Genomic DNA, 21,127 nt, shown 5'->3' on the forward strand with positions numbered 1-21,127 from the left:
ATGCGAGTGTGGACCGTGGGCGAAAGAATCGTCAGATCCCGTTTTTCCATAATTCTAAGGATATGAATTCGGGGTTTTTTAGTTCAGATACTAGTTTGAAGTTGAGTGCGTGGTCATATTTATTCTAAAAAACTTAAGCTATTCGAGAATAAAGGGTAATATATATTTTATCCCTTTTTAAAAAAATCGTGCATGTTCCATAAAGAGTACTTAATAGTTTGTGACATATCAGAAATCACCCTACGTGTTGGCTACGCTAATTACTCTTGAGACCCGTCCTATGGATGATATCACTACGGTATACAAAAGCAATAGCGTTGAAAGAATAGGTAAAATAATTGTCTAGGACCCATTGTGCATCTTATTGTTTATGAATCTCTAATCAGCTTGATCTAATAGAAAATAATCTATAATTGCTCCATGATGTTATCATGCTATAAGGTACGTACACCCCTTTTTTTCCCATGAAGGTACTTACCCCTTTAGGAATAATGGCGAAGACGAAGAACATAAACTCAAAAAGCCTTGGTCGGCTTATGATACATCGTAGTCACAGAGAGACTTAGTTAAGTGCTTAGATTCCCAGCTAAATACATGCACATGCACACTCTCGCCCTCCACACACCAAGCTGGCCACGTGAGTATGTTGATCTCATCTCTCTTTCCATAAAATTTCCTACTTTCTTCCCAGATGCTGCCCTACGAATTAGGTCTTGCCACGACAAGAAAAGGTCTGATGTTGGCCTTAGCGTCCCATCTGTTAGCAATAGAATTTGGCAAAGTGGCATTGGAAGTTTGGCTAATGGACAAAGTGGCAAACTAGGGGTGCAAGCGAGTCAAACTGCTCGAACTTGACTAGGTAAGTACTATTCAAGTTCGATAAGACTAAATTTCAAATTCAAATCGAGTTCTTTTCGACTATTTGAGTGGGTATCACTCATTGAACTGATGGGGGGTAAAGCTCAAAGTGTATTTGAGTTGAGCAAGTTGCTAGCGAGCCTAATTGAATGTTTTACTTATTTGTGAGTGCAATTAGCATATACTTGTACTATTCTCCATACTTCTAGACTCGAGTTCGAGCTTAAGTCGAGTTCTTGAGTTTGAGCTATGTACCGAGATTTAATTTCGGTAATCGACCTTACGAAAGTCCTCTTGAGTTACACAATCGGAGGAATCATTAGGCAATAAGAGGTGTAGCAAAAAGATATGATGTTGGCAAGCTTAAGCAACATCATTTAATGATAACCTCAACCCTTTCTTCTCCTCCCGGGTAAATTACGATCGTTGCATACTTCTCAAATGCGTCATATAGAACCAACTTCCTATGACAAGTCTACTACATATAATCTCGATCTTCTCGCAGTTAGAGCAAACTTAATTTAATGAGCCGGCCAATTGAAGATTCAAAAAATGGACCAACGCGAATAAAATTAGTTGGAGAGAGTCAAATGCTTCACTTGGGAGACATATACGAGTCGTGACATCATCATTATATTATTTGTACCATCGCTTAACTACCTAAATAATGTTAATAATTGAAAACTTAGATCTGAAAAATTTTGATATGCGTTGACCCATAACCGAGAAACGCGCCTCATGCCAGGAAGGTTATATCGCGGTCAGACTCCAGATATGGGAACACAAGAGTTCAAACTGGTCTTGTCCTAACTAACCCATAAAATATGTGAGCAAACTATAGTTTATTGCGATTATAATCGAATTCACCACGAGAGGAAAAGACCTGGCTATGCAAAATCAGTATTGTATAAGTATCGTGTAAGGGAAATGAGAAGCATATCGTGTGTCATGCCATGCATTCTTGTTTCTCGAGCAATCATTTTTCAAAGAGTTTATAGGATATCATTTCGAGGAAAATGGGCAAAAGAAGACTACCCTTTAAGTTAAGTACAAAGTTCAGAATAGTTTTTTTCATAATTATAATGATATCCATGGTGACTAACCGAGAAAATGTCAAATGGTCATCCTAGAAACTCTATAAATAGGCCCCTCATTCCATAGTTTCGAAGCACACACAAGAAAAACAATACCGATCATTTGCTTTTCTATCCATATATCAAACCCTCCCGAATCATTCGAATCACATACTAGCCTTTGTACCGATATGTCTAGTGATCACGAGCAAACCCTTGTGCGGACGTCGAGAATCGGCATCATCGGTGCTGGAATCAGCGGCATCGCGGCTGCTAAGGAGCTCTCGAGCTATAACCCGAGAGTTTTCGAGGCCACCGGCTCAATCGGTGGCGTCTGGAAGCACTGCTCTTTCGCTTCCACGAAGCTCCAGACCCCTAGGTGCGACTTCGAGTTCTCGGACTACCCGTGGCCCGAGAGAGACAACGTGAGCTTCCCCTCCCACGTCGAGATACTGGACTACCTGCATGGGTATGCCGCGCACTTCGACGTGCTAAAGTACGTGAAGTACAACTCTAGGGTTGTGGAGATTCGTTACGTTGGTGAGCATGCAACGTCAACTTTGCCCCAGCATGATCACGGAATGCTGAGCTCTAGCGAGTATGGTTCGCTGTTGAAAGGCCAACCCGTTTGGGAAGTTGCCGTGGAGACTGGCCCTTCAGAAACTGTTCAGGTTCTTTAATCAAACTTTTTCTCGAGAGCGTTCTACTTTCATAACACAGTTCACGCGATCTTAGGTCTCGTCTTCTTATTTTAGGACAGTATGTCCCTTGATATAAACTCTCATTTCAGTTTGAGTGGTGCTTCTAACAATCGGACATGCTTGGCGTGTGTTTATTGCAGTGGTATGCCTTCGAGTTCATTGTGATGTGCATCGGGAAGTATGGCGACGTGCCAAGAATGCCGGATTTCCCCCGGAACAAAGGCCGAGAAGTGTTCCAAGGCGAGGTCTTGCACACCCTGGATTATGCGAGGCTCGATGAAGATGGCGCAAAGAACCTACTCAGAGGGAAGAAGGTGGCCGTCGTTGGCTACAAAAAATCCGCCATCGATGTTGCCATGGAGTGTGCGGAGGCCAACCAAGGTATATTCCTTGAATTGCATCCTAACTTACTAATCATCTAGTCCAATTTAGAAGATTTCGGTTTTCAATTATTGAGTTTTTGTGAATATGATTATATATATCCGAAGAGTTTTTCCGAATTCGTCACCTCTTTAAAAATTGAAGATTTCAAAATAAAAGATTCTTGAATTCTTGATATGATTTTCCATGTTGATATGAGTGGAGTTTCTCTTATAAGGACATGTTTACAGTACATTCACGTACCGCACTGCGTTAGAATTCGAAGTTAAGATGATTGCAGGAAGGCCAAGAAACAATAACTAAGGACTATAATATCAAAATGACGGGCGATTAATTAATCAATAATTATTCTTGACGCTGACTTTGTGGAAGGCCGTCAATTGGTTTATTAAGCGGACGACTGACATCTACTGAACAGGAAAATTGACTCATTGACCACACGTTTCCTCTGTTCTTTCCTTTTCTCTCTCCTTTTCCTTTCCTACTCTTCTTTTTTTCTTTTTCTTTTTTTGGGAGTTGGGCCATACTTTTCCTCGTACCGGATAAAAAATTACCTTAATTTGTTGCAAGTCTAATGTTGTCCGAGCGCAACACCTTGATGTGGACTGGTCAACAAAAGCGCAAAGTCTAATGTTGTCCAAAAAGCTAAACTCGTTAAATCATATCGTGGAGCCCTTTCGGTCCTAATTCTTGATCAGTTTTATTATTCCTGAAGAATTAACCTTAGGCTTCCCTTTCAATTCTATGTAAAAAAAAATATCAGGGCCTGAGGGAAAACCATGCACAATGGTGATAAGGACACTGCACTGGACAGTCCCTTCGTACTGGATATGGGGACTCCCATTCTACCTGTTCTATTCAACAAGGTCCTCGCAGTTCCTCCATGAAAAGCCCGACCAAAGCTTGCTCTGGACCCTCTTGTGCCCTCTTCTCTCACCTATGGTAAGCCCAGTTTCTGCTCAAAAGCACTGTCACCAACAAAAATCCCAGTTCCAAAGAATGATATGGTATGACTAAACACGTCCCTCTCTCTTCCTTTGGTTTGACAGAGGAGGGCCATCTCAAAGTTCATCGAGTCGTACTTGGTGTGGAAGCTGCCGCTGGTGAAGTACGGGCTGAAACCAGACCACCCATTTGAGGAGGACTATGCATCTTGCCAGATGGCCATATTGCCCGAGAACTTCTTCTCGGAGGCTGACAAGGGCAAGATTCAGTTCAAGAGGGCTTCATCGAGATGGGATTTTTGGAGTGGAGGGATTGAGTTCGAGGACAGGTCCAAGCTGGAGGCGGATGTGGTTATCCTGGCCACTGGTTACGATGGCAAGCAAAAGCTCCAGTCTCTGTTGCCTGAGCCTTTCAGCAGCTTGGTTGTGGACTCTTCTGGAGTCATGCCCCTCTACAGGTAATTCGCACCGACGCTAGTATTAATCATTCGGGATGCGCCCGTTAAATCACGTGGGTTCCACTAAAACAAGGTATTCAACAACCGTGATCAATCCGGAGGACGTGCTCGATTGTAAGTGCACGAAATGTATTGCATGCCTCATGATCAAGACTATAAATTCAGTAAACTCACCAAAAAAGGTCACACGAGAAATTTTACCAGACATGATAAAGGTAGGTACAGATTTAGACCCGAGCCTAAAATTCCTTGGTCAGGTCTGCCCATGATCTCAAAAGTCATCGAGTTTTCTTAAAAATTGTGCTTGGGGCCCGATAAGCTTTGACGGTCACAATGGTCTGCCACCAGACCATGATGATCTGGTCCAGTTACTATTTGCTACCGGGCCCATTATGGTTCAAACTTCACATCTTGGACAAGATCTAACTCTGATATTTTTGGCTGCAACAGAGGCACAATCCACCCCATGATCCCAAACATGGCCTTCGTGGGATACATCGAGAGCGTGTCAAATCTCCACACAGCAGAGCTGAGGTGCAAGTGGCTGGCTCAGCTGGTCAATGACAGGTTCAAGCTGCCCACAGTTCAGGCCATGATCAGGCAGGTGAGCCAGGAGATGGAGGTGATGAAGAGGGCCACCAGGTTCTACAAGAGGCACTGCATCTCCACCTTCAGTATCAACCACAGCGACGAGCTCTGCCGAGAGATGGGCTGGAGCCCATGGAGGAAGAGCAACTGGCTATCCGAAGCCTTCGGCCCCTACAGCAGCCAGGACTATGCAGACCAGACGGTGAACAAGAAGAATGACTAAGCGAGAGAAGCAATGGAGGGTTTGTTTTACTAGTGGCGATTAGGACAGATGAATAAGGGCAGATGAAAAGGGATTTGGTTTGCTATATGACTTTTGTTTTGACCATTAGAGGTCTCGTGCATTATTCTACTATCTGTGATATTTTTCCTATTATATATGGAATGTTTCAAATGGGAATGATATTTAGTCAACAAATTATACCTATGGATATGTTTTCTGTGAAAAATATATTCAATTTTCATTCTCCAGTTTGACCCACTTGCTTGAAACTTCGTGGAAATTGAGTGAACTGACGAGTAAAACCACAAATGAATGATATAAAGAAGATTTGGAAACAAAAAATTGCTTGGTATATCTGAAAAGGCAATAGAATCCCAACGGAGTAACACGCTGAGTTTGCTGGAATGGAATTGAAGTTGTCTATCACATTTTTCCCGGGATAATTACCAAAAAAAAAGTTCTAATTTTATAGTACGATGACCAATTCAATATTAAATAATTTAATTTTGTCAATTTAGTCATAAATCTTTTGACAATTTATCAATGTAGTCCTTCTGACCAATTTTGGCTCGCTGACGTAGATGAATTTTTTTCAAATTTTTAAATTTTCTGAATTTTTTCATTTTTTCCTTTGGATTTTGAGCCGACGAGATTGCCAGGGCTTCGATGACCCTCGCCGGCCAACAGGTGAGGGGCTGGATCCTGTGATCAGCAAGAGCGCAGAGGCCCTTGCTCGTGGCCAACAAGGGCGTTGCTGGCCACCGCTAGGGCTCCACCAGCAAAAAATCCACAAAGGGAAAGAGAAAAAGGAATGAAAGGAAAAAAAGGAGAAAAAAAATAAAATTTTGGAAATTTTTAAAAATTTTAAAAAATTATCTACGTTAGCATCGATCTTGCCACGTAAGACGTCTAATATTAATGTCAGCGATTTTCGTCCAAAACTGGGTTAATAGATTATATTTGTAAATCGTCAAAATATTTAAAATTAAATTAATAAAATTGAAATGTTTAAAACTGAATTGATCGCCGTATAATAAAATTATGACTTTTCTTATAATTTTCTACATTTTTCCCTGAGAACAAGGTTGACTTGAAGGAATGATAAAACTTAAAAGTCAAAAAAAAATCACAGGACTCTTGGGCTTATTACAATCAATGAGGGGTTCATGATGTTCCTGCATGGCTTCCATTTGGCCACAATTCTGCAAAAAACCTTATGATGGATAGAAGAGAGCAACAACCACCTGTAACCCAGCAACCTCTCCTTATTCAATGGAGTAAAACAAGGGACAAAAGGCAGAAAAATAAAAATAAAAAATTGATTTGTTGAAAGAGCATAGTCATCATCCTTTCTTTTCCTGTTTTTTTTTGTTATTTGGGGCTTCAGATCTGATTTGTTGTCTGCAGTTGAACCAAATCTCCATTGCTGTATACCTAGCTAATGTGAACATAGGCAACTTGGAAATTATTGGTACTTAAAGCCAAATTGAATGCTGGAATTTTTTATCATTTTAATTGGTGAAATATTATTATCACAAAAATGTCAATGTTTACATATTTTTAGAAGATTTGAGGTTTTTAATGTCAGATTGAAATCAAATTTCAGATGTTAAAATAAAAGCAGGAGCAGGATGCTCTTCCAAAACACCAGAAGACTGACAATGTTTGGGTTGTACCTTGATCTCATTGGATAAAAGCAATGTACAAAAGTGTGTTGTAGCCTGATTATCATGTAAAATATATGGCGTCAGTGCAATCTTGCAAAATATATGTCAACTGGTCAAGTACAGTTCATCATGCTGTGAATTACAGAGTTAAGCAGTACCCAACATCCTCAAAAGCTGTGTGGCACACGACATAAATCCATCTAGGCAACATCTATCAGTATTTCTCGGTCCTTATCTCATTCCTATTTTATTCATTTCCTTATGCTTTTTTTCCCTTCTTTTTCATTATGAGGTGGGTGAAATATGCCTAGCAACAGTTCAATGCCAAAGGGGAAGGCAAAGTTTTAATATGAAATCCAGCTGTGGAACAAAAGAATCTCATCATGTACGGAATGATGATGTGGAATCACTTATCTGGTCGATAAAAAAAAAGTATATATATTATATGTAATATATGTATACATATTAAAACTACAAAAATTTCCCAATAATTGGACCTAGACTGAGGAAAGCACATTCACTTCCTTCCCTAGAAGTTATTCTTTCCTCTTGAGGCTTCGCCAACTTCAGCTTTCTTCTGCAAGCCTTATTAATGTGGGGGAGGAGGAGGGAGAAGAGTTCTAAGAAACAGACTACAAAGTACAAAAAGAAGCAACTTGATCCTCAGAAAAATATGCATCTGCAAGAAGCAAAGATTTGATTAACCAAAAAAAATCAATCTTTGTCACGATAGCCACTCCCCATCAATTCCTTCGATTTCTCCTATGTCCATGCTGTTCCATCAACACAAAAAAGGAAGGACAGAAATGAGTTAGCACAGGATCAAAGCAAGAATCAGATGGAAATGAAATTAAACAATCAGAATATGATAATTTGGTGTCATTTCTTTGTTTCTTTTTTTTCACTCCACTAAGCTAATTGAGTCGCATACCGCACCCATCACTGTTTATACGGGCCAGCCTGGATCTTCAAGACAAGGACACGAAATTCCTACACAGAATACTCGTTGTTCAAATTTTAAGAGGACTTTGGAACTGGGCCTTCCACCAATACAATCTACTTCATTGTTGACTAACCATGGCATACAAAATGCTTAATGTCATAAGAAGTGAGAGTCTACTTTCTTAGCTAAATTGCATCAATTTGATTAGGGTTTCCTGAGAAAATTATCAGTTTTCGCACTTAAAGCTCAACACTGATGGTGAATAAACGAAGCTGATCCCAACCATCAGGCAAAAGGACTACCAGAGAAAAGTATATGTATGTCCTCAATTTCAAACTTCTTATAAAGATTTTTAAAAAATTGTGGACTCTTACCAAGGTAAGGCAGGATCTTGGTAATAGTCCTCTGAGAAGCAATCATTGAGATGTTGCTGCAAGCAATTCTCATTTGAACTCAACCAGGAAGGGAACTCCATGACCTCATCAAAGGGTTGGTACCCATCATCCTCAGCCTTCACTTCAGGTCCAATGTCCAAATCCTTCAAGCACTTGAACCACCAGGCTGATGTGACCAGGTTCATGGCATCATTCCACTCCATCTGGTGCTGCTCCCCAATTGACCTGATCTCTGCTATCTCCTCATCGGCCACCACCTGGTGCAACCCTCCACCACCACTAGGTGACCCTGGCTCAGTGGCCTCAGCCACAGCCACCATGGGAGGCCCCTCAGAAGAAGAAGCCCCCACTGAAGGAGCAGCCTCCTCTGCAGCAACAGACAAGGTAGGAGAGGAAGATGATGATGGAGACGAGGCTGAGTAGATGGATGGTGGGTTGTTACCATTGTGGTAAAGATTGGTCTCTACGAGGTTGTCAAAATCATGGAAATTCAGATTGAGCCCTAAGGGCTGGTTTGGAAGTATGAAGTTCAGGCTCTCAGCAGCAGGTAGAGGGGAAGTTGGAGAAATTGGCCAGGAGGAAAAAGGGTTTGGAGGAGGTGGTGGAGGATATGAGAAAGAGGGGTAGGCAAGATTTCCAACATAATTTGAGGAAAAGGCATGGTATGATGAATGGCTAATCTTTTGGTCCATTCTGGGCACTATTTTTCCTTCTTCAGGACATGGCTGAGGTTGTGGATGAATTGGCAGCGGCGGCGGTGATAGCTGCTGCTGATGTTGATCTTTTTCTTGTTGTATCTGTTTCTCTTTGGCTTGTTTCATAGCTGCTCTGTGGAATTTCAGTGCAGTGACAATCTCTCTCCTAGCCTCAGCCATATTCAGAAGCCTTTCTTGGAAAGGCCTACTGGTATGGAGTCTCCTCCTGACCTGCTTTTTGTGGGGTGGTGGAGGTTGCTGAGATTGTTGTTGGGTTTCACCGAAAGCCTCTTGAAATTTGGATAAACTTTGGGCAGAGAAACCATCGCTATCAACGGATTCTGGATCCTGTTGTGAGCTCATGGGATCTTTGGTTCTTGATGAGGTCAATTGTTTCACCAAGCTACGGATATAAGCACCAGAAAGATGAGCCTCGTCCTTGAGCTTACAGGGCTTACTGCCTATTTCCATTGCCTCTCTGGTCTCTTGTTTTGAAGATCTGCCCATAATATGCCTTTTTGGGTGTGTTTTGATTCCTCAGAGTAGGAGGAAAGGTAATACAGAGAAACGGTGGTTAAGGAGAATCATGGGTTTCTTTTTTCTTACACTCTGAAAGACAAAGTACAGTATGCAGAGAGAGAGAGAGAGAGAGAGAGAGAGAGAGAGAGAGAGAGAGAGAGAGAGAGAGGGGGGGGGGGGGGGGAGAGAGGAGGCAGAAGCTGATCCTGAGATGTCCTAAGGAGGGTCTCGTGGATGTGTGATATAAATAGCTTGGGCCAGTCTAGAGTTTTTAAACTTTCTTGGATTTTTCCCTATTTTAGCAAACACGTTGGTTACCATTTTATTAGCAGGAATAATAAATGGGCAGTTAGGAAGGGTCTTCTTGTTCCTGAAGTACCCTACTCTTTCACCAACATCTTGTGAAACACTAGCTTCTTTACCTCGGCAAAGGTTTATCCCAAAAGAGAAAACCCAACTCAGGGAAAGGGTAAACACCACATAACCAACTCGATGCTTTTCAATAAAGAAAAGAAAATGACTGATAGCTCATTTGGCAGTCCCGTAGCTTTTGGTGCTGAATTATGCCGTGTTGAGTTGTGGCACAATTGTGCCTATAAGGTGTTCGCAAGCATCTACTTTTAAGTGCAAGTCCATATCCTAAGCTGTTGAAAAGACAGTATCTGAAATGATAAAGCTATTTTTGCCAACATAAAGCTAAGGTGATAAACCCTCAAATCCAAGTTTTTGCAAAATCACCTTGGCTACTGAGACGCCAGGACTTGTGAAGTGTCGCCAAACACCTCATTGCGCTGCCTAATAAATTCAAAAGCAGCAAATGAGCTACACATATTTGTCAACAAATTGGTCCTAATACCGAACTCCATTCACCAAGATATGCAGAAGCTTCGTCGAGAATGCATGTTTTTCTACCATACTGACAGTGAAAAAGAGAAATATGCATTCAACTTAAATGTATGAACGATAATTAATGCATGGAAACAGACAACGCAATGGATTTTGGTCCAAGATCATATGACTGAAGCATCAAACCACGCACACAAGAACTGGTAATCCTAGAAAGGTAGTCCTCTTTATGCAAAGGTGACGACCCTTTGATTCCTAGGTTGTTGGTACACCTTAAAGTTGGATTCTTGGGTTGGTGGGGAAGTAGGGTTCTTTTTAGTACCATGGGTGAATATTGGTTTGTAATTTTCAATTCCCGCAGTGATTTTTTTTCTCGCTCTAAAAAGGGTATTTTGGGGCATGAAACAAGGGTGGGCACGCTGAGATTTTGGCTTGAAAATAACAAGGGACCGGGCTCCAAAAGGACTTCAGCAAAAGCCTAGAGAGACTGACAGAAGAATCTCCATTACTGTTGTAACCTTCTCTATTTTTTTCTTTTCATGTAAATGAGTTGGGAAAAAAATTTCCTCTTTTTTTCTTTTTTTTCTGTCTAAAGGAATCCTCTAAGATGATTAAAGTCTGTTCAAGAAACAAAGAATTTGGACCTTTTCAAAAGACAGTATGTTAAAAGACAGAAATGCTCCATACCAGTCTCTCTCTTCCCTTTGATTACTATTTTCCTTTTCCTTTTGCATCTTTCTCTACATATTTTGTTTTTTAATGGACGCTCCAATTCTCTTGACTCTAATTGGAGGAAGCAGAGGCAAGGCTTCTGTCTTTTAGCAGAGGTTCCAGACAGCAACAGTAATGAAAATTAAAGGCCAAAGAGAGGAAAATTACTGCTGCAATAGATTGATGGACATGAAACATGCACCCTATAAATGGGATAGACAGAGTAAAATAAAAAATAAAAAACAAGAAAATGGTTCACCAAACTTGTTGCACGAGTGAATTAGTAGTGTTCAAAGGGAGCAACTATATCATTAGATCAGCAAAAACAAAAAATATTAATTTCCAGAACAAGACTAAACTCTACTTTGATTTGTCAACTGGTCCATTCCATCCGATTCAAGCAGGTCAAATTTTTCATGGAGAGAGAGAGAGATTGTTAGGTTGGAAAGCAGTCTGCCCCAAGAGGGTAAACTAAGTTTTAGACTATTACATCAACAAAGGCAAGGCAATGTATCGGAGTATCAATCAAATCATTGTCAGGCAAATGAAATTTTCCCGACAGTGTTACTGAAAAGAGCCAGTTTTCTTACTGGTTGTGACATTTGCCGACTCTGAAACCCCTGCTCCATGAAGCGTTAAGCAGCTGTCCTCAATGTCCAATAGGAAGCCAAGACACTTGCGCTTCCCTTCATCACCAGAAAATTAGAAATACTAGCAGACTCTGCACTTAAGAAATTGAACCAACAGCTTAATCGTAGCTATAATGTAGTCTGGAGGTGGAATTGTATAAGAAGTCTAATCCTTCTTGAACAGGAAATTTAAGTGTTCTGTGCTATAATAAACCTTGTAAAATTAAGACTTGCCTAATGGACCAATTTGGCTCAATACTTTACATGATCAACCTCAAGCTCCTCGTCTGCCTCCCGGACAAGCCGATTTTTGTTAAGAGCAAATAATGTCAACACGAACAATGGTAATCCAGCTCAGATCAAGAGACACAACCATACTACAAGTGACTGGACTGGTATCTCTGAAGCGAGTGTCTATATATTGTAGCTACAAATAGTTGAAACCATCTTTCCTATAGCAGATAAGCAAGTAATCCCCAATAGTAGTAACCGGCTTGCCAAATCATCATGCTTCCAGGCGCAATAACATTCTTCAAGATAAAACTAGTGTAGCTGTGAATTTGTAACCCTCGTATGCCAGCAGAAATCTTCGATGACTTTCAGATTTTTCTATAAGATAAAAGTTCGAAACCGGACCGAGTTAAGAATATCCTAAAAGAAACATTGAGCATCACATTCGATCTCCCTTCTTTTTCCAACAAGAAGTATCCAAGAAGATGCACCAATCAAAATTTGTCCATCTTTCACGACCACAAGATTCAAACTCTAAATACTCTCAAAACAGTTTTATACAGCAGATCAAAACCTTAATTTAACAAACAGCATCATCACAGGGTAGTAAAATTTGAGCCTCCTACTTTCTGCCTCTAGCCATAAATCCTCTGAGTATCATAGAGGGCGAGTATTTATTTCTGTCAATGTCTCAGCTTTGACACTTGCACTCTTTCCCTGCACGACACAAAGCTTTTGGCTCTCTCTCCAGCATCTCACCATCTGTTAACAATAGCGAGCGAGTCCCGAACTTATTTCCCTTTGCCCAACTAATGCAATTTAGCCAATGTGGTCCTTGCATTGACAGCTTGATTCTTGCTGAGACAGACCCTTCTGATCCAATTTCAATGTCCTGGCTTCCACTACTACAGTCTAACCTTTCCCATTATCACCAAGAACAAATTTTTTTACTTGGGGCTACTTTTTTCCACTTACCCTTTTGTTTGAATAACATAACCAATTGATAATTAGGCACCAAAAGGATTTCCAGTATCAAGAAATGACAATCACTCAATCAAGAACTAATTCTGTGCCTGTTTTTTTCCCTCGTGACGGTTAATTTGAAGCCTTCAGCAGGAACAAAAAATACATAAAATTCCAAAAGATCGTGATACGTGAAAATACAAGAAACCAATCATGAGGCCCCCCAAAAATGAAATTATTATGCACGGGGGAAGAAACCGAGGAGTGTAATGGAAACACAACGACATCTGAACAGAAACAAGTAGCGTGAATTGCAGGCTGAGAAATGCAAGAGGATAAATAAATAATTTATGTGAGGAAATCATGCCAAAACTAATATTTTTATAAAGGAGAAAAAAAAAATGTGCAGTAAAGAGAAGGAAGAGGGGGACTCAGCTGTTGGGTTTTCTGCTTGTGGACAAAGATGGAGGATGGCTTCTTTCTTCAGAGAGAGAGAGACAGAGAGACAGAGAGAGACAGAGAGAGAAGCTTCCACCAATCGGGTTCACGCGCAGGTGGCTCTCCCTGATTAACAAAGAAGATCACTTTGACGAATCACTCTTGCCCGCCCACCCCCCAACAAACAGTCAAATCTCTCTCTCTCTCTCTCTCTCTCTCTCTCTCTCTCTCTCTCTCTCTCTCTCGCTCTCTCTCTCCAGTCTGAAAAAGAAGTGATTTTTCGTATACCCTTTTATCCATTTTGCAGCAGGAAAATCGCGAGAGAGGAAAAAATAGTGGAACTCGCACGATCTTGGGGGAGGAAAAACCATCATTGATTACTCGACTGCTGATGAATGATGATGACACAGGCTGAGACAGACAGAGGGAGAGACTACACAGATCAGCTGGACCTCTGCGTTCTTGCTTCCCCTCTGTTCCCACGAATGTGATGACTGGAGTGGAAGCGATTTAGAAGTTAGAGCTCGTTTCGTTTGAGGCACGATTAACCATCGTTACGATATTGCAATGCAGAAATTGGCAGATGTATTTCGCAAATCGTAACGCACTGTACTTTCAAGAATCTCATAACTCTTGTAATATTACTAGCAAATTTACTTAGCGTTCCTAAAACACGTGTAATTATCTCGTGTAGGTCATGGCATTACGTCGAAGTAACTACGATTTAGAATACTCTACTCGATTAATAGACTCGGTCGAATTTGTTTGAAATGAATTACATTTAATAGGCTAAAGATAAGTTTAGTTTCCTCTACTTTCTGCTTTTCCATTTTCTGCTTCTAGTTTCATGTGCATTTTGAATTTGGAGGCCCCTTTACCCCACACACACCCCCCACCACAACAAGTTGAAAATAGTTGTTTATCACACAAACGGTTTGAACAAAGATACTAAATTGATATACACAATAAGAACACGATAAGAACACAGTATTCTTAAACTATGAACTCAAGCCCGCGAATTCAATATGAAAATATAACATTAGGGAAGTATAAAGGTCCGTTTGTTTGGAGGAAAACTATTTTCGGGATATGGTTTTCCGACTTTTCGGTATTTGGATGACGGAAAACTAATCGATTAACAGAAAAATGTTTTCCACATACTGAAAACAACAAATTCAGATCGGAAAAAACGATTTCCCTTTTTGCCAAAAAGGAAATCATTTTTCTTTAACCACAAAACAAATGAAAATTATCTATTTTACTTAAAAAAATATTTTCAAGAAAAATCTTTTCCTTTGTCGCGAAGTAATGAACGAAACAAACACGCCTTGAATGAAGAAATTCACAAGTATAGGTTTTTTCATTAGCATTTTGCAATTATATTTTAGTCAATTTGAAAACCCAAAATGGAATCGTTGCTTTAAAATAGCCGTAACTATTTCAATTTAATTTCAAACGGTTACGATTGAGTCGCGATTGGAATATTTTCCATGCATCACACTTTTTGGAACAAACTTGATCTTCAAGATCACACCTTTTGGAATAAAGATTATCGAGATTTGTTTTCATACTTTTTCATACGATAAAGTCGTCGTTCTGTCACAAGAAACGATCGGATCGATGGTCCACAATTGACCCACCTAATTTTCTTTTTCATTCTTTTCTTATCCAACGAAATGCAATGTAAACACAAATATTACCCCAGTAAAATTGCAAAATTTAAAATTATTATCAGCAAGTGCTCTTCTTTTTTGGGTAAAATTCTTTACCTAGGGTCAATAAAAGTATATAGCGCATAAGGTGAGGGCCAAAAAGCACTGTACAAAATAACGGACCTGATGTGACTAGTCATAATCGAACGGCCATATTTCACCACCAGGAGGAGGTGCCGACAGTGATGACACGTGGGAAAAGATTAAAGGCTCCAATCAGAAGGAGCTCTCCACGTGGGAATCAAAGCTAAAAAGACGAAAAAAATATTTGACCTTCGCTCGGTCCCCCCCAGGCGGTAAATAATTACTGCAGCCTTAAATTCGAGAATAAATGATTAAATTACTTTCTTTTTTCTCCCCTTGCTGAACAATAATCTTCTGATAGTGCTACGTAATAGCCCATGAAAGTTTTTTATTTTGTTCTTTATTATCTGCAATTCATTAGGAAATTATACAAATATTATCATCGGAGACAGAAAATATTTTGGCACAAGATCTAATTGTGCTCCAATCTGTCAAGTAAATTTTGTTTATTATTTCATCCGCGATTATTCTCTTTGCTGTCAATTGGACCAACTTAGCCGTTTTGCATTCACCCAGCTTTTATATATATATATATCAACTTTATTTTTCCTTTCCGAACTACCATTTCGTAAAAAATTAAAGTTACCCACCGCTCTGTTTTCATCAATTAACTATTCGAGTCATAAACATTTAACAACTGTCCATTTACAGATCCATTGAATTCATTAATCACTCGATTACTTCCACAAAAAAAAAACGGTCAATTTATCTTCATACGTAATTAATCCACCCGGAATCACGCACATGCCTATTCCAACACTAGTCGATAACTAGGGAAAATCGGGTAATTCCTCGCGTGCCTGGGCAAAGTCGAAACTATTCGAAGAAAGGCGTGTAGGCTAACTCCATCTCGCGCGCCGATCGACATCAAGAGCGGCAATAGAGAACCCCCAAGTCTCGCGTACGGTCAATTTCACGAGCAAAAAAAATCTCATGCCCACATCACCGGTCACATGCAACGTGTCGAAAAGGAGTTACTTAGGACATGCATCCCACCATTTATCCTTTAATTAGTTAAATATGTCGAGCTAACGTGGCATCACAGTAAAAACAGAGTCGCCCCAAGTAAAAGTTGTGTTTTTTTATCCGCCACGCAATGGACCATCAAAATATAAATTCGTCTTCCTCACCGCCTCGATGTGCATGTATTTATGATTTCTTAATGAAAAGAGACAAGATCAGAGAGCAAGGGAAGGTCAACTGTGTTGCCCCTGCCCTCCATAAATTCACGGGGGGCAAAAGCTAAGAAACCACCCAAGAATTCTGAGGCAAAAGGACACATCTCGTTTGACGACGAACAATTGGCGAACGGTCTGAATCGAGCATCTCTTCCTCATCTCTTCTTCTCCTTCTTTTATTAGATTTATTTATTTTCTATCGTTTTTTCTAAATGCCGTAAGGCTTGACGTAAGGCTTATGTAATTTGGAATTCGGGTCCCACTTTGGGAGTTCTTCCATCGCAAGGGACAATTATAGAACGGAATCCTTCCACGCGTTCAATCTTATAACGGAAGAATTGTCCAAAAAGTCGTAAACTTATTATACTTTTGTCAATTCAATCCTAAAACTTTTTAATTGTGCCAATTGAGTCTTAAAACTTTTCGCATTTCGTCAATTGAGTCTATTCGGTCAATTTTGGCCGAAAATCGCTAACATGAACATCGGCCGTCCTACATAGTACGACCAATGCTGACGTGAACAATTTTTAATAACATTTTTCGATTTTCTCTTCTTTTCTTTGTTTTTATTTTTGCAACTTTGCTGGCCGACCATCGCCGGCCATAGGCAAGGGCCGGTGACCCTCACTTGGTCCGGGCGAGGGCGTTGCGGCCCTCGCCTAGATCTGGTGAAGAGATGACGGAGCAATCATCTAGCTAGCGCTCGGAGAGGATGAGGCACTGGGAGGGGATAGGGGTCCTGGAGATCTCGAAGATGCGGCGCTTCATGGAGAGGGCGTCAACGTGCGAGGTGTTGAAATTGAGGATGAAGGTTTTGGCCATCGATCAACTTCACGAAGAACTGGAAAGGCCTGGAGGATTCTGTGGAGGTTTCCATGGTTGATTTGATTTCCCTCTATGTGCGTATGAACAGAAGAGGGAGAAAAAAATTGGCCGAATTGACTTAATTGGCAAAACGTGAAAAGGTTTAGAACTCGATTTGACAAATTGAAAGGTTTATAAATGAATTAGTAAAAGTGCAATAAATTTATAACTTTTGAATAATTTTCTCGATTACGATTGATATAAAGCCCTGTCCAATCAGACCTCAGCGGTGCGGGTCAAACCGGTCGGCCCGTATTGGATAACCTTTGGTGATGCGGTATTTATCCCGTTTCGCACATCAAATTGGACACGGAATACATATCTTACATTGCGAATTATCAATACGGGCAAAAAGAATCGAAATTTGCGAAAAAAAAAAAAAATTAGCCATCTACTCATTCTAATCTTGTATATTTTGTTCCCTATGTAACGTCTGAGGCTAAGATGAGGATAATTTGATACATATAGGGATAAAGAAGTCATCCAAAAGCCACCAAATTTTGCCATGGATATGGATCGAGACTAGAGGGGGTCACAATTAGCAATAGTTTGAAACTTGGGGGTTCAAATCTCTCTGTGCAATTGGACCCTTAATTTGAACTTTCTGCCCTTTAGTGGGCGGTCAGTGTTGATCCGATTTCACAGCAATCTCTCTCTCTCACTCCCTCTCTAAAAATATTTTTGGTGGCAATAAATAGGAAAAACTCAATTTTGATCATTAATTTTTTTTTTATTTTTGCTAAAATTTTGATCATTAATTGAACACGAGGGCGGGGGGGGGGGGGGAGGGGGGGGCGGCCTCAGATGATGCAGCCCCCCCCAAATTGAATGGTCACTTTCCGCTATAAGTGTGGGGATGCGGTGGGACCATTCTTATTTTTTCGAATTTTTTTTAGTATAAGGTTTGGACCGTTTTGATTTTCAATCAGCCCCCCAACAAAATTCCAGCAATCCTTTTTTGTTGTATCCCTGTGTGCAAGTTATGGCGAAGAGACGTTTTTATTTAGGGCCGTGGCTTTGATTGACAAGTTGCAAACAATGAAAACCAGCAAAAGGCCGATCCCTTTGCGCAACATATGAAAGGGGACTCGCCATTGCCATTGCCATTGCCATTGCCATTGCCATTGCCACCATCCAACCCCACACCTTTTAGGTCCACTACCTAGATGTGCTTTCGTATGTTACTCTTTTGGTGTATGTATGGGCGTGGAAGATGAACTTAAAAGAAAGATTGTCGTATAAGAGACGCGTGCCGTGTGCTCTTTTCCTTCGTGTCGAAACTGACAGGGAGAATTATAAAAAAAAGTCCTAAATCTATCGTAAATGTGCGAAATCTATATACATACATATATATTGTTGGTAGGTCATGCATGCATGAGGGGAATACGTCATGGACGATGCATGCATGAACACAAAACCATGGGCTCTTTCCCGACAACGTATCCTATTCAACATAGAGACAAACGGCCTCCTCGTCGATATCCCCCCATGATTAGCCTATTCAAAATCATTTGGGTCCTCGTCACTCTTCATATCCGCAACATTGATTGAAAGGACAGATTGTTTTTTGCCTAATGCGTCTGGCACATATGATGATTTCGGATCCTCTGGGTACGAGTTTCTCGCAACTACGCACGCAATACGTGTCGAGAAAACTCGAACACGACACAACAAAGCACGCCCTCGAGCTCGACTCATGTGTGTATCGGCAAGAGGTGACGTGTTTATGTAGAAACTCAATCCCTTCGGGTCATTAAACAAGAAATACAAGGATGTCGTGATGCCGGCATGAAATGTCCCGATTGTTGTTAATTCGAGTCTTCTATGTTTTCGAGTCTAGGGTTAAACGGTGGTGAAATTTCTTGCGGTGATGTTTACGAGTTTCGTTACATGGCTCAAGACTCCAAGGTGAAGTGACGATGGGCTTGGTTCGCGGCCGCAATGGACGATCAGATACCATCTGAGCAAGTGATGTTCTGTCCTCAAGCCCAGGACTGTATTAGCACCAGCACTTCTATTTTCGAAAAATGACATGAATGGACCATGTATTTTGATGTAATGTGCGACATCGTCCCTGAATTTTTAATTTGTTCAATATGGTCTCTCTACTTTGGTCTAATATGCAATATCGTACTTGAACTTTGTTCAACATGATCCCTGAACTTTTAAACATTTTCATATAGTGGGACTACATGGAACATTTACCAGAGACAACATTGCACATTGGGCTAAAATTCAGAAATCACATTGCACATTAGACCAAAATTCAATGATTATTTGTGCTATTATCCCTTCTATTTTCTACGCACACATCTCCTCCAATCCGCCGAGCTTCAAGGCTCAGAAGAAAGTTTCAGCTGATAGTAATGGCAATGGGACCAAATAATTTAGAATACAAAGAACCAGAACCGCAGTTCTCAGAGCCATACGCATTCAGAAAACTAATCTCCTACATTCACGAGGCACTTACTGTTATGAGTGATTACAGGACCTCGAACGACCCTTCAACACTAGCAACTCTTAATTTTTATTACGTGAGGCACTGACTGTTGAAGACCGGATTTAGATAACTAGTGTACTTTGTCTTGAATTCACATTAACTAGTATCTGCTTCTCGGGGGGAAAAAGAATCGTTTCTTGGCTTCCAAGTGAATTTCTCAGACAGAACATCAGTCTGACTTGTGACGCAACCGCGGCATAATTCGATAATCTTTGGATTGCTTTGCTACATTTCACATTATGCAAGTTACATTTGCTGCACTCTTAATTCTTGAGCCCTGTCCGGCAGAAAAATGATTTGAGAGAGCTGACTTCGTGATCATTAGCTTGCCATCGACTTCCATTACTGGGATGTGTGAGAGAGAGAGAGCTTACCTGGTGATCATTACTTTCTCGGTTGCAAAGTTTTCAATCTAACAATCAATTCCTGCGGCTAATATCGCAAGATCGTGTACTACATCGAGCATGTTGAAGTGAAAATAGGGACCGACACCCTTAAATTCCTCAGAGAAGGATATTGACAAGAGCTCCTTTATATATGTATAGCCAACGTCCTCCAATGATTGGCTTCTGCTTGATGGATGAATGAGCCCAGACCGGATCCATAGATGACTTAAGAACGAGTTAGCATGCGAGAAATTTTTGCAAAAAAATTGAACAAAAGGCAAAACACTGCTTCAACTGGGAGGGCAAATGATCATAATTCCACATAAGTACAGGTAGAATGCCATCCTCTGTTTGTCACAATCTCCTAAATATTGATCTTACAAGTACCCGATGTCCTTCGCTATCTTTGGCATACAGTAAGCTTCCCAATGTTTTCACAGCAAGGGGAGCTCCTCGACATTTTGCGACGATTTCATTCCCAATCTGCTTGAGATCAGGATGTAGTTTCTCCATTCTTTCTTTGATCACCCTTTCTTGAATAAAGACATGGAAGTCTTCATGAGAAAGGCCTTTGAGGTTGTATGCTGGAAAAGAAGTCAATCGCACCTTTCCACCCATGTTGCCGTACAGATTGTTGACTTACTTCATGAAAACTTCACAGTGAATTTCATCAAACAAGTCCTCGCCAGCCATCGCATAGCACATCTTTAAGTTGGCCTAACCAAAGTCTTAGCCAGTGCTTGTCTGCCTGTTTGTTCTCAGCATCTAAGAGCACCGCCTTAATCGTGCTCGAGGTATGCTCGAGCTTCCAGAGTTGACTTTTGAGGACAGAGGCCAAGAGAACCACTTCTCGGAGGACAAGAGAGACTGGCTGCACAAGCATTCTCTCGCAATGCTGAGAGACAAACGATGTGGCCATGTTTGATCAGAGTAAAAGAGTAAGGTGTGGGGATGTACTAGAGAGACCGTTTCTCTGATGAAAGAAGGAATGCTTTCATATAAAGATGATTCAACTGCAAAACTAAATTCAAAAACAGTGCTAGACATGTAGAATGACAAGACAGACTAATTCAGCTTCCATATTATCTACTTGTTTAAATACTCATTCGCAGTTTGTTGGTAATTTCATAAACTAGTATG

General features: G+C 40.6%; 2 protein-coding genes across 3 annotated transcripts; one reads left to right on the plus strand and one right to left on the minus strand.

Moving 5' to 3' along the window:
- Positions 1 to 2,122: 2,122 nt before the first annotated feature.
- On the plus strand, positions 2,123 to 5,395 carry LOC115671329 (probable flavin-containing monooxygenase 1). Its single transcript, XM_030592871.2, has 5 exons — positions 2,123 to 2,602; positions 2,773 to 3,013; positions 3,777 to 3,955; positions 4,063 to 4,415; positions 4,866 to 5,395. Exons 1-5 carry the CDS (start codon positions 2,123 to 2,125, stop codon positions 5,224 to 5,226), a joined length of 1,614 nt encoding a protein of 537 aa, XP_030448731.1. The 3' UTR covers positions 5,227 to 5,395.
- Positions 5,396 to 7,317: 1,922 nt separating this feature from the next.
- On the minus strand, positions 7,318 to 13,446 carry LOC115671083 (uncharacterized). 2 transcript variants are annotated; one of them, XM_056320843.1, is made up of 3 exons: positions 11,593 to 13,446; positions 8,211 to 10,240; positions 7,318 to 7,666 (listed from the first exon to the last, which is right to left on the minus strand). In XM_056320843.1, the coding sequence occupies exons 2-3, from the start codon at positions 9,431 to 9,433 to the stop codon at positions 7,618 to 7,620; spliced, it is 1,272 nt and encodes a 423-aa protein (XP_056176818.1). In that variant the 5' UTR covers positions 9,434 to 10,240; positions 11,593 to 13,446; the 3' UTR covers positions 7,318 to 7,617. The 2 variants fall into 2 exon arrangements, with proteins under 2 accessions (XP_056176818.1, XP_030448421.1); XM_030592561.2 differs by having other exon boundaries at positions 8,211 to 13,446.
- Positions 13,447 to 21,127: the final 7,681 nt, after the last annotated feature.

This window comes from Syzygium oleosum, unplaced genomic scaffold (genome assembly GCF_021117445.2).
Source record: "Syzygium oleosum isolate NSW1041296 unplaced genomic scaffold, Sole_v2.1 Sole_v2.21, whole genome shotgun sequence".
NCBI classification, from domain to species: domain Eukaryota; kingdom Viridiplantae; phylum Streptophyta; class Magnoliopsida; order Myrtales; family Myrtaceae; genus Syzygium; species Syzygium oleosum.